At 41.3% G+C, this 13,089-nt stretch overlaps 1 protein-coding gene across 1 annotated transcript in view; it reads left to right on the forward strand.

Moving 5' to 3' along the window:
• The first annotated feature begins 427 nt into the window (after positions 1 to 427).
• Positions 428 to 13,089, forward strand: part of ncapd3 (non-SMC condensin II complex, subunit D3) — a 40,163-nt gene continuing 27,501 nt past the window's right edge. The window contains exons 1-13 of the mRNA XM_052081014.1: positions 428 to 515; positions 2,510 to 2,682; positions 2,904 to 3,066; positions 3,203 to 3,369; positions 3,571 to 3,735; positions 3,821 to 3,882; positions 3,957 to 4,044; positions 4,156 to 4,289; positions 4,701 to 4,773; positions 4,884 to 5,009; positions 5,164 to 5,416; positions 5,664 to 5,702; positions 6,214 to 6,300. Of these exons, the coding sequence (XP_051936974.1) occupies positions 464 to 515; positions 2,510 to 2,682; positions 2,904 to 3,066; positions 3,203 to 3,369; positions 3,571 to 3,735; positions 3,821 to 3,882; positions 3,957 to 4,044; positions 4,156 to 4,289; positions 4,701 to 4,773; positions 4,884 to 5,009; positions 5,164 to 5,416; positions 5,664 to 5,702; positions 6,214 to 6,300 (1,582 nt within the window). The 5' untranslated portion in view covers positions 428 to 463. The remainder of the gene's footprint in view (positions 516 to 2,509; positions 2,683 to 2,903; positions 3,067 to 3,202; positions 3,370 to 3,570; positions 3,736 to 3,820; positions 3,883 to 3,956; positions 4,045 to 4,155; positions 4,290 to 4,700; positions 4,774 to 4,883; positions 5,010 to 5,163; positions 5,417 to 5,663; positions 5,703 to 6,213; positions 6,301 to 13,089) is intronic.

Here is a 13,089-nt window from a genome sequence, read left to right on the forward strand (position 1 = left end):
AGAGTGCTCCATTAACCTGTCATGCATGTCTCTGGAATGTGGGAAGAACCCGTAGTACCTGGAGAAAACCCACACAGGCACGGGGAGAAAATGCAAACTCCTCACATGAGGGACAGAGCCAGAATCAAACCCTGCACCCCTAGTATGCATAGTGAGGCTGACGCTCTCATCATCGACCACCCACGTACTTTCATTCGGATCTGATGTTGAATTTCAAAATAAAATGTAACTAAGAATCTGCAATTTGGACCTTTAAAAAACGATTCCTTATATGCCAAACTAACATTAAACCTCTTAAGAATATAAAAAATTATTATTCATCTTCGGAAGATTACCCTTTCACCTAACATTAAATCCTGAACCACGCAGCGCTTGTTATGACGGCATGACCCACTCAACTTCCGTGTAAACGGTTTTCTAGTGCGCATGTGCAAACTTCTAATTTGTGGCGGCTTTATTCAAAATGGAGTTGATATCTGCGTTGCAGTTTTTGAATCTTCACAAAGTCCCACAAGGTAATATTGCGAATACGAGTCAATTGCAGGCAAAATAACGTCACTTTTAGGAGTAGTGTATACGTCCCGCTATTTCAGCATGTATTCACAAGTACCAAATCTATGTTCTTCTTTTGTTCTCCTTCGTAAAATGGTTATTTTGTCCTGATGGGCAACTTGGCCACCGAGCGTTATTTTGCCGTTAAGTGCTCGAAAACGACAGAGCTGCAATCAATGCCATATTTACTACATTCGACCGTGAATGCTATTGTGATGGAGTGAGATTTGCTCTGCGTTGGTGATTCATTTTCCACATTTAGAGAAGTAAATGATGCGATTGTAGCATTTGACAAGACGCAAAGTGTGTCCAACTGGCTCTGTGATAGCCGAACCCTCAAAGCAGCTCAGAAACTAATGAATAATCCTCCTCTGGGGGTTGTGGTTTGGATTAGTCTGGCAAGAACGATAACGGTCTACTTTCAGTGACAAAATAAATTTAAAACTTGGTTAAAATAGAGAGAAGGGGTGACATCAGAGACGAACCACGCACAGTGCATGACTCTCGGCCAACCTATTGTAAACAGGACAAAAGAGGCAAAAAAACAAAACAAAAACCCCACCATTGCTTCTGTTTTTAGCATGACTCGGGCACTTCGGGCGTCTATTCAGACTATTACACAGATGTAATTTCCAGTGTGGTTGTTGAGTTTGAGTCAAAGTAATTATTTCTTTTATTCTAAAGAAATGACAAAATCATTTTTTTCACATTTTTAACAAGAAAGTTAATGACTTCGTATCCTCTTCGGCGCGCGTGCGAATGTGTGTGGTTGTGGAGATTAAATTGATTGAATTGAACAAATTATTGTGTATTACAGGTTAAAAGACGATCTGAACAGCTGTGTTTTTAGTGGCGTTTTAAAAGAGGGGAGTGTGTGAGTGTGTGAGTGTGTCTGAGGAGATGGAGAGAGTTCCAGAGGGAGTGGGTGGCGATCGAGAAGCCTCTGTCTCCCCAGGACAGGTCCAGTACAGTACTTGGATCGGCTCGGAGGGGTGAAGAGGTTGGCATGTGCAGATCTAAGATTGCAGCTAGGGGTGTGGAGGAGGAGATCAGTGAGGTAGGAGAGGGCAAGGTTGTGAAGAGCCTTAAAGCTGATGAGAATAATTTTAAACTGGATTTGTTATTGGATGGGGAGCCAGTGTAGATGTTGGAGGACTGGGTTGATGTGGTTTTAATGAGCAGGCCATCCCTCCACACCATATATCATAGCCGTTATCTATATGAAAAAAGAAAAAATAGGTGTTTCCTCATTAACCTGTGCATTCCTTATCTTGTCCCCCAGAGGAATTACTGAGTCCATTGTTCTTCTTCCATTCCTAAAACCAGTCTGGTAATTCTACAGGAGATTTTTAATTCCCCCTGCCGCCAAATATCTGTCATTGATCATCCTCTCCATAATTTTTCTCATTTGGAAAGTTAGTGCAATTGGTTTATAGCAGGGGTGTCAAACTCATTTTTATTGTAAGCCACATTGTTGTCGGACAGGCCATTATGAGTGTGAAAACATATAAATGTTGAATTACCTCCTCATTACTACATATACAGCACTCAATTAATAGATAACACATTTTGAAATCAAAAGTCAAGGGTAGTAGTTTGTTCAACTGTTGTTACTGTAATAATGTCACAAGAAAATTATTGCAATATCTCAACATGATTATTTATTACATATGACAAAGTTTGGTACAGATTTTAGCAAGCAGCATGGACATTGACCTAGTGGGTGTGCTTTTGTGGGCCACATAAAATGATGTGGTGGGCCAGATCTGACCTTTCAGTGGCAGGGGACTCAACAACTAGTTCATCCCTAAAACATACATGTGAAGTTACCGTAACTGAAGCATAATAACACTTTTGTCTAAAAACAAAGTACAGCAAATATGATATTCAATGACAACTATGTTGAGTAACAATTTGTTGTGCTTCTTGGTGATATCATAAACTTTGATCGTTTTAGCCTGGGTGAATGGAGTGTGGGATGCAGAATTTACAGAGATGTTGCCGATGGAAGATAACATCAAAGGGGAGCTAGCAGCCTCTAGTGAGCAAGATTTCAGAAGGCTATACTCGTGTCTACTGGTACTTTCTGAGGAACAACTACAGTCTTCTAGCAGAGATGACTGTTTACAGGTATGACCATTTGCCGATATACTTGCCATGATCACATGCATCGGGGAATAAAAAAATAAATACGTGTATCAAATATGTTCAAAAATTATGTAAGAACTCTGACCCAATTTCCTTCTTGGTGGACTGATGATAAATGTGACTGCACTTCAAGACAGTCTTGAGGTCTTTGAAAATGATTTTGAATAAAGATAATGTTGTGATACCTGTCTGTTCTTCTGCAGAGTGTCTGGATACAGCTGAGGGAGAATGGTGTTTCGGTGCAGTCTTTGGTGGCTGTGCTGTCCTTCTTTGTCTTGACAGGAAACGCCAAAGCAGCTAATGTTCAGCAGAGGGTGGGAAGCCTCCATGCTGCATCGCTCTATCTGTTACTGCTTGGAGTCCCAGGTAAAGTGTCATACTGTGCTGTGCACAGACCATGGAACGTGTTGTTTATCAATATACAGAACAGTAACCCCATCCCACCCCCCTGTATTTAATTTTGCAACTGACAGTAAAATATATAATTGTATTTGTCTTCTAGGAAGCATTGCCAACAAAGTTTTTCATGAGGTTTTATTGAACACCTGCATGAGTGCAAGCACGCACTGTTGGCCTCAGGACTTGGGCAAAAAGCGCAAGAAGGGCATTCTCAAGAGTTCTCAGGCAGAGGGCAAGCGTTCCAAACCACACCGGAAGGAAATTCAAGAGGTCTCAGAATCAACAAACCAATGTTTTTTCATAAAGGCAACTTGAAGACTAAATGTGACTCTTTCTAACCATAGGTTTGATCTCTTTAGCCTTTTTATTTAAAGAAGGATGTGCAAGTACAGTAGTTTAGGTAGCTTCAATGAATATTGTGAATTATGTAAACCGCGACTCAGTGTAAACCACTCAGTGTGTTGCATGCAGATGGAAGTGGAGGAGGAAGAGGAGGAGGAAGAAGAGCTCATTTTCTCAAGCCAAGACCTAAACAGGATCCGAGATGCACTGGTTCTTCTGCTTCAAAGTCTTCTCAGACTTTTGCAGACATTTTCACTCAAAGACAAACCACAAATTGCTTGCAGTTGCCCACTGGTAATAATTAAGATCCCAGCCAACTTTTTGCCGACATGCACCCTTTATTACATTTTTGACCATTAAAAATGCGTTGTCTCTGCAGATTTTTAGTAAGTTGCTTTACTTTGAGCCAGTCATTGGAGAGCTAAACTTTGCTGCTGGACAGTAAGTTTGTATTTTGTTTTGTTTTCCATTTATGATTTATACAGCAACATGATGGCGATGTTGTTTCTTTACAGAGATATCAATGAACTGCGGAGCATCCCTGAGATGGCTTTCTATGGCCTGCAGCTGATTTGCTCAGCAAAGCATGGAGATCAAAAAGAAGTATTTCTCAGCCACATATTGTATTTGTGCTTGGGGTTTGTGCAATAGCTCATCTAGGATAATTAAGGGTTGTCAATCATCTGTCTCTTATGTTGATTCGTCTTCGTTCAGTCCGTGAGGAGGGTTTTTCAAAGACTTCTGTATGTAATCCTGATGATGAATAAAGGGGACAGAGGCAGACCAACCTTGCTTGTACCCGGTCATGCAGTACTCGCCACACGTGATCAAGCCATCCACTTTGTCTGGTAAACACAAGTCTCTGATGATTATTGTCAAAGCAATTACAGAAATCGTCATCCCCAAAACACATAGAAATTAAATTAGATAAATACATTTAAAAGTTAAATACAACCAAACTGTACATGAAGCAGTTCATATTTTGCGTACCACATGTTGAGAATCATTAGTCTGTTCCACTGTCAGTTGGAAGTTTAACGATCGCATTTATTTCGTGAGGGTTTTTTCTTCTATAAATTGTCCATTTTCAATCATATTTGCACAAAAATGCACTGCCCTTAGTAATAAGCAATTTATTTTGCATGTCTTCTTTGATGTGTTTAGCTTGTCTGTCTTAATTTATCAATATTGCAACAAAATTCCTCAGCATTGTGTAAGTATTCATACCGTAATGTGATATATATATTTTTTAATTATAGTCATATTGTGAATGAGCTGAAGGAAGTGGCACTGCCATTATTGAAAGTACTTCTGCAGCACATTTGTTTTCAGGTGAGTAATTCAGCCAAAATACCATGCTGTGATGTTTGTGTTGCACTTTATGCCATCTAATCACCTCGTGTGATGTAATGTTAAAGTATGTATTTGTCTATGGTACCTAGATTGTGGAAAAATGTGAGTTTAGAAACCATGGAGCCCAGGCTGTTGGCATGCTGACATCTGAGATGCCAAGTACAGACTATGCCCACTTCATGAAGTGGCTGTCTAGTTTCTCAAGACACTCAAAGGTAATCCCTTCATTCCCCACATATAGTACATGCAGATTAAAAATTGAAGTATAATGTTTGGCATATGATAATGCAGCTTGATTTGGATAACCGATTAGAAATTTGCCATGTTGTTAAAAAAAAAAAGCACTAATATTCTTAACCGGTTTGGTAGATGGTGTCCCGCCTGTTCTCTGTGGATGTTGTGATGGTTCTACTGGGGCAGCCAGAGAGGCGACCCGAGGAATGTGGCGATCCGGGTCTTGCCTGCTACCTATCACATCAATTCCTAATCCAGAACCTATTGTTTGCTCGACGTAATGACCACTCACCTACTGTCCAAGGCCATGTCCTCGCCTGCCTTGCCCAGTGTCTGGAATTGCCTTCACTCAATGCGACCTGTGCTGTCCAAAACCTCTTCTCTGCCAGTAATCAAAACATTTATTTTTCCCTGCTGAATTTTCAGTTTTGTCTCACTAGTTACTGTCCGACAGTCTTTGACATGTCAGATTATAAATAGCTCTTATTCATAAAATAGTTACCAAAATAAATCTCAGCTTCCTATTGTTTAACTGTTATTTATTTACTTTGATTCAGTGTGACTGTAAGCTTGTTTGGTGGTATTTTTCTTTTTGCAGAATTACTTAGTTACACTTTTTTTTCTCCCCCTTATAGCTGTGACGCAGACTGTACTGGAAGAAGGAACTATAGAAGGTAATGTTTTGTTTGGAATGGTGCTTGCAAATCTGTAAGGACTTTGTAACTGTAGAATGATTAAGTCCTGCTGCGAGCAAATGGAGAATGGCGACTATGCTATTCACATAGTTTGGGGTACTGGGCTGTTTGAGTAAAACTTGAGGACAAACCTGACATGCACACTGCCCCTTAACGGTGTTTCTATTTGACTTTAGTTAAACTTTTGAATGCTCATGTCCAATGGTTCAGTGTTTCAGTAATTTTTTGCACAACTTGCTTTTCTCTGATGTGGATCTCAATCTGATTTTTAAAATGTATTTATTGTCACTTGACTTTTCATTAGGTCATCCTACATCAATATAATGTCTTGAAAATTGCCAGAGCACATGGTATTAGGGCTTAATGCAACCAAATATCACCATACCCGACTCAAAACTTCACCTGCTACCTTCCAGGACTCAGTAGGTTTTGTGCATTTCCAAAATATATGTGAATGATCCACATATACATGAATTGTTTGTTTATTCAGGAAGTCTCCAGCAGCCTCAGAAAACTTACCACTCTTTGCCGTTCAGGACTGTGGAGGTTGGTGGCACAGATAGCTTGGTCTGTGATGGTGAGTCATACAAAATGCTACAAAGGCTCGATATTGTGCGTTTGATGAGAATTTTTTTATTCTCTTCGGTCCATTAACAAAAACTTTATATTAATAATGTCTAGCACTCAACAATGTGTTTATTCACATTTTGTGGGCAAGAGTCTTGGTAACCACGTCCATGATGTTTTGGTATCTCCCAGAGAATTATACTTTCATGTGCACTTCAGAGTTTGACATGCATGTGAAGAGGCTGACTTGACTTTTCCCCAGTGAGCAGTTTTGTGTTTGTGTTGATATGCTCAGCAAAGCACAGTTTGGCAGGCAATGCTGTCAACCACTTGGCCACAACTGCCCACATACTCAATCCCCTGCCAATAACATATTGAAGTAAAGCTTTTTTTTTTTTTGATAAGACCTCAAGGTTCCAAGATAGGCCTGGGCAATATGGCTGGAAAGTATATCACAAAATAATTATTTCATATTGATCCATGTTGATACTTACCTACCTACTTACCAATTTACCTACTTACCGGTACTTTTTTTTCCTTTTTATTTCAAGGATCGAAAATAATGACACAAATGAAAAAGGCAGAATTTGGGTCATGTTATTTTAACATATAATACTTAAACTTTAATAATAGGTCAATGTAACCATGAGAAAGGAAATCTGGTCATTATGAAGATTTAAAAAAAAAACGTTTTTTTTTTAAACATAGTGTGTTTAGTAGTGCTGGGCGATTTAACAATATGAGTATTTCATCCATCCACCTGTTATCTGAGCCGCTTCTTCTCACAGGGTCGAGGGCGTGCTGGAGCCTATCCCAGGTGTCATCAGGTAGTAAGTAGGGTACACCATGAACTGGTTGCCAGTCAATCACAGGGCACACATAGACAAACTCAAACCTCGGAATAATATAGAGCAGTGGTCCTCAACTAGAAATGCTGTCGGTCCACTTTTTTTTTTTTTTTTATAAGACCAAGGTCCGGTCCCAAGCACAGCGGTCATGGGCAGCAGGGCAATATGCCCATTTAGTATGGTCAAGCTAAGCTTATACAAATCAACACTCCTCACAACCAACCAATAATGGGGTGCATGAAAATAACAATTATTCACGTTGCCAGTACCCAGCAAATAATGAGGGGTATTGTGTTGAGGCACACGAACTCTTTTATTTTGTTAAGTTGTGCCTGCTTAATAATAGAAATAGCCCTTTTAGGGAAATAAGACATTTTTATTTTAACTTTGTTAAACAGTAGTTGTAATTTTCCCATTAATTTAACAAAAACAAAACAAAATACTAATTTTACCAAAATAAATACTAAACATAAAAACAAAAATATCCTTTTCATTTGTACAATTCCCCTTTTCACATCCCTTCTGAAATCACTTAAAAAATATATCAGAAGAGGAGTTAAGAACCACTTTAAATACTGACACAAGGGAGCACAGGAATGTGCAGTGCTTTTCTTCCACTATAGGTGAATGCAATGTCTGAGGCATGCAAATATTATTTGAGGACGCCATTGGGATGTTCATTTACCATGTTGCGGTGTTCTGCTATTAAACAGCTGCAAAGTAGACGGCAGCAGAACTGCGCACAATCGAAACCTCCCGCGATTCGTTTTGTCTAATTGTCAAAACCTTAAGTTCAGAGCAGCCAATCAGCGCATCGTTACGCCGACATGCCCTGCTCAGGCATGGTCTCGAGTGAGTCAAACATTATACACACAAAGTCGCGCTGCCGCGGTCCTCTGCATTACATCTGTTAGTGCACGCAAAGAATACAACGGATAATTTTAACAAGCGATGGCGGTAATGCGCAGATTATAGTCCACAAATATAAAATGTATAACGTAAAAATCAATTTATAAATTTTGTTATACAATTTGCCGAGGGTCCGGACAGAGGAGGTCCGCGGTCCGGACAGAGGAGGTCCGCGGTCCGCCAGTTGAGGAAGAGGGATATAGAGCATTCAATCAACCTACCATGCATCTTTATGGAATGTAGGAGGAAACTGCAGTGCCCAGAAAGAATCCACACTTGCACAAAGAAAACATGCAAACTCCACACAGGAAGGCCGTGGACGAATTCAAAATCACGACCTCTGCACTGTGAGGCGGGCGTGCTAAGGCGTAGAAAAAAAGTAGTGTGTTTCCGGTAACCCGACCGACCAATAATTTCTACTTCGAAAAAAACTTTACGGTCGGCATTTTTTTTCAAACAACCCTCTACATTTAGTTTACATCGGTGCAAACTCTCGCGATATTCAAGTTGAGCGCGTGCGTCGTTTGCCCTGTTGTCTGTCAACAACATTGAAACATGGCGGCGGCCGCGATCTGCGACGACAGTTTAAACCGCGTTTTCTGTGTTACAGTTGCGTGCTCGCACCGTAATGTTAAGAAAGTAGCATCGATTGATGTATCGAAAAAAATCAACGAACTATTTGATGAACACCACAGGCCGAGTAAACACCGAGGGCGGAGGAGGACGTTGGCGGAGGCGGCGGCGCGCCCCGGCCCCTCGAGTTCGGAGCGGGGAGAAAACTAAATAGGTGGCAGCGGTGACGGCCGCGGAGCGGCGGGTTCAATGTCTTCTTGTTTTGATATATGGTTATTTTGTTTAAATTTTTGATGGGGAAAAAAAGATTAAAAAAAAAACTTTGTCCGACCTACCGACCCTATGCTGAAATTTCATTTCATGTTACCGGAAACACACTACTTTTTTTCTACGCCTAACTAACCACTCAGCACTGTGCTTCCCCTGAGTATTTCATATCCGTCAACATTGAGAATTATTTCTTTTTTTCACCTATTATAATGAGAAAAACGAAATTGATTAAAGAAATTCAAAAACATTAAACATTAAATGAAATTAAGCTATGAAGAGGAAATATTCAAAATCTCTTGTTGTAAAAGCAGTTTTGAAGGAATGTACTCTGTTGTTGTATACATTAATGTTGTGTCATGCTCAATGTCATCCTTTGTTTTTCATACAATGGAAGCGTAGCCTCTCTTGGACTGCATGCATTGTAGTTGCCATCTGTCTTAAAGCAACTTCTTCTTTTTAGCCAGCTAACTATGTTTTAGGTCATTTTTTAACTTGCCTGAGTGTGATGACGCTGAGAGGCTATGAGCTGGTACACACCGGAGCTCGCAAGTCATTTAACGTGACACCACGTATCGATCCAAAGTAATGTTTCCTCTACTTTTCCATGCATCTGAGCATTCAGACAAACTCCCTGAGCATCCCTAGTAACCATGGTTATCAACATCAGGCTTACACACGGCGGCGTACACACCTATATATCAAAATATAGGATATAATCTCGCTGACGGTGTAGCTGAGGTTTTTAAATTGGAGAAAAACATGGTGATGGGTAGTGCTATGATGTTCATCTTGTCTTCTTATTAGTTGAAATAGGTTTAAGATTTTATTTTTGTCAGACAATGGTCCATTTTTTTTTTGTGAGGGAAAACGTCTTACCTAGTTGACAGTTTCGGCTGTCACTTCAACCTTCATTTGAGCTGTCACTGCTTCCTGGAGATGTGTCTGAAAAACACCTGACCCAGTCGGCGGGAAACCTTCAAAATAAGGCTCCCCGGCCCGGTCAAGGCTGCGAACCAACAGCTTGCTGCCATTGAAGCAATGTGTCCCCTGTTGATGGTGGCATCTCCGTGCAGCTTAGACGGAACATTGATCTGAACGTGCTTGACGTTTTACTATGCACAATATAATGTTGATTGCCAGAGTTGCACTGAGGCATTTGGTCATTTATTTGAAAAAAAGTTAAGGTTATGTCACACTTATCCATCGCAACTATATGCCACACGCTCACGTGCGCGTGCATGCACACATTTCTTCAGTGGTTCGGCACGTCTTCTTTACGGGTTGGGCGGACAAAGTTCACAGACGTGTTTCTTTTGCACTGAACACATTTATGCTCCAAATTTCCTGTTAGGTACTTGTAATTGTAGCACAAATCTAATCTCATTAATGGAGTAGCCTCTGTCGACACCATGCAGAATGCTGGGGTTGGGGTTTGCTTCCTGATTTTTTAATTTTTTTTCATGGATATTGTATTTCAACTCAACTCAACTGTATTTATAGAGCACTTTCAAACAGCCATCGCTACATACAAAGTGCTGTACATGGAGCAATTTAACATGTACAATAAACAGTAAAACAAATCGGTAATAAAGACGGTAGAAAGCACCAAACAGTAAAACCAAGAACAAATCTAAGTCATGCTGAGTCGAATGCCAAAGAATACAAGTGAGTTTTGAGGAGGGTTTTGAAGATGGGCAGCGAGGAGGCTTGCCGAATGTTCAGTGGGAGGTCATTCCAGAGAGGGGGACCAGCAACAGAAAAGGCTCGATCCCGTCTGAGCCTCAGTTTAGTTCTTGGTACTTCTAATAATGTCTGGTCCGCAGACCTGAGGCGCCGGACCTCAGGTAGGTGTGCAGGGACGGATGAACTCAGAGAGGTCATCTAGAGATTTGAAAACAAATAAGAGGATATTGAAAATAACGTATGGGGAGCCAGTGAAGGGATGCCAGAGTAGGAGTTATGTGCTCCCTCTTACGAGTACCAGTCAAGAGGCGAGCAGCGGCATTCTGGACCAGCTGAAGGCGCTTAATGGAAGACTTGCTGACTCCAAAGTAAAGGGCATTGCAGTAATCGAGCCGGGATGTGTGTGAATTACTGTCTCAAAGTGTTCATGAGAGAGGAGAGGTTTTATTTTTGCCAGCTGTCTAAGGTGAAAGAAGCTGGATTTAACAACGCCACCAATTTGCTGATCAAGTTTGAAATCACTGTCCAGTTTAAAGCCCTAGTTTAAGACTTAAGATAAGGAGACAGGGGGCCCAAGTCTACAGGATGGGATGTACAAGGGCCACTGGGACCGAACAGTATCACCTCTGTCTTCTTTTCATTGAATTTCAAGAAATTTTGTGCCATCCAGGTTTTGATTTCTTCCAGACAGGATAGAAGTGGCCTTAATGAGAAGGCGTCTTTTTTGCTCAGTGGCACATAGATCTAGATCTGGCAGTCATCCACATAGCAGTGGAGGGGAATACCATGTTTCCTTAAGATGGAACCCAATGGGAGCAGATCCAGCGAGAACAGCAGAAGCCCCAGAATTGAGCCCTGTGGAATACCATATGACAGGGGAGCAGTGCGTGACTCAGAGCAGCCAAGGCTGACACAAAAGATTCTGTCAGCAAAATTAGGACCTAAACCACTCAAGAGCACCACCGCCAATGCCCACCAAGTACTGCAAACGAGTCAGCAGAATACTGTGATCCACTGTATCTGACGAATGTCAGAATGTGCAGTTAAGTCCAATAAAACTAGACGCACGTGGTCTCCAGTGTCATTTGCCAGGAGGATGTCATTAGAAACGCGTAACAGAGATGACTCCGTGCGATGCATCGTCTTGAAACCTGACTGGAAGACCTCCAAGATGTTATGTTCATCCAAGAAAATTTTCAACTGCATGTGCACCACTTTTTCCAGAATTTTGGAAATGAAAGGCAGTTTGGAAATGGGCCTGAAACTTGACAGCACATCTCGATCAAGACCAGGTTTCTTGATCAAGGGTTGGACCACAGCATGTTTAAACTGTTGGGGAACTATACCAGAAGAGAGGCTGCTGTTGATGATATCCAAGCACCAACACTCCAGAACCTCCTGAAAGAAATGCGGGGGAAGAGAGTCGCAGGGGGAGCCAGATGGCTTCGTCTGGCGAACTACATCCTCCAAAAGCGTCAAGGACACAGTTTTAAAAGAATTTAGCACAGCTGAACATGGAACATGGACAGAGGGGTCAGATGTGGTATTTGAGACCGAAGTCCTAGCTGTAGAGACCTTATCAATGAAAAACTGAAGGAATCTGTTGCACATCTCGGGTGAAGAATCCGAGCAAGTAGGCAGAGGGGGTTTGAGTACAGAATCTATAGTTTTAAATAGTGCGCGTGGGTTGTGACGGTTAGCTTTAATAAGGTCCGACTGATATTCTCTTTTGGCCTCTTTTACTGTGATTTGGTAGTTACGCCAGCAGTATGTCCAAATTTGATAAGAAACATGCAATTTGTCTTTTTTCCACTTGCGTACGGCTTTGCGACACCCCTGCCTAGAGGCGCGAGTTTTGTTGTTGAAATAAAGGCTCGGATTTAGGTTTTGGGAGCACAATTTTTGAAGGAGCCACCAAATCCAGGATGGCACGGCATGATGAGGTGAACCAAGAGGTGAGTTCCTCTGTGTTAGACGAGGGTCCGCAAAGGTTATTAAAGGCATCAGAGAAACGACTAGCAGTGCGAGGCTTGAAAGTTCAGCGTTTGCAACTAGAAGCGGCAGATTTCACAGCAGCGATACAACATGCGATAAGACCACGTCAAATAAAACTGCCATGTGATCAGAAATCCAATTTTCAGGGACTTCCAGATATGACACCGGTAGACTATAAGCAAGGACAAGGTCTAAAATATGTCCTTGTTCATGTGTCGGGCTGGTCACATATTGCACGAAATTAAAAGAGTCGGTAAGTCTTAACAAGTCCTTTGCTAGTGTTTTTTCCCGACAGCACACATGGATATAAAATCCCCCATTCGGAGGATATGATCATATCTCAGCCTCAGTATCAAGTGCAATTTCTCCTAATATTGATCATGTGTCTATTGTGATATGTGCTGACAGTGAATTATCACCCAGTGCTATTCCAAGATGAAACAGAATAATGTGGCTCAACTGTTTGGCGCTTTAACCTAATGAATGGTTCTCCTCACTTGGATAGTATGTTTCGAATCGAC

Source organism: Hippocampus zosterae, chromosome 11 (assembly GCF_025434085.1).
Source record: "Hippocampus zosterae strain Florida chromosome 11, ASM2543408v3, whole genome shotgun sequence".
Classification (NCBI taxonomy): Eukaryota; Metazoa; Chordata; class Actinopteri; order Syngnathiformes; family Syngnathidae; genus Hippocampus; species Hippocampus zosterae.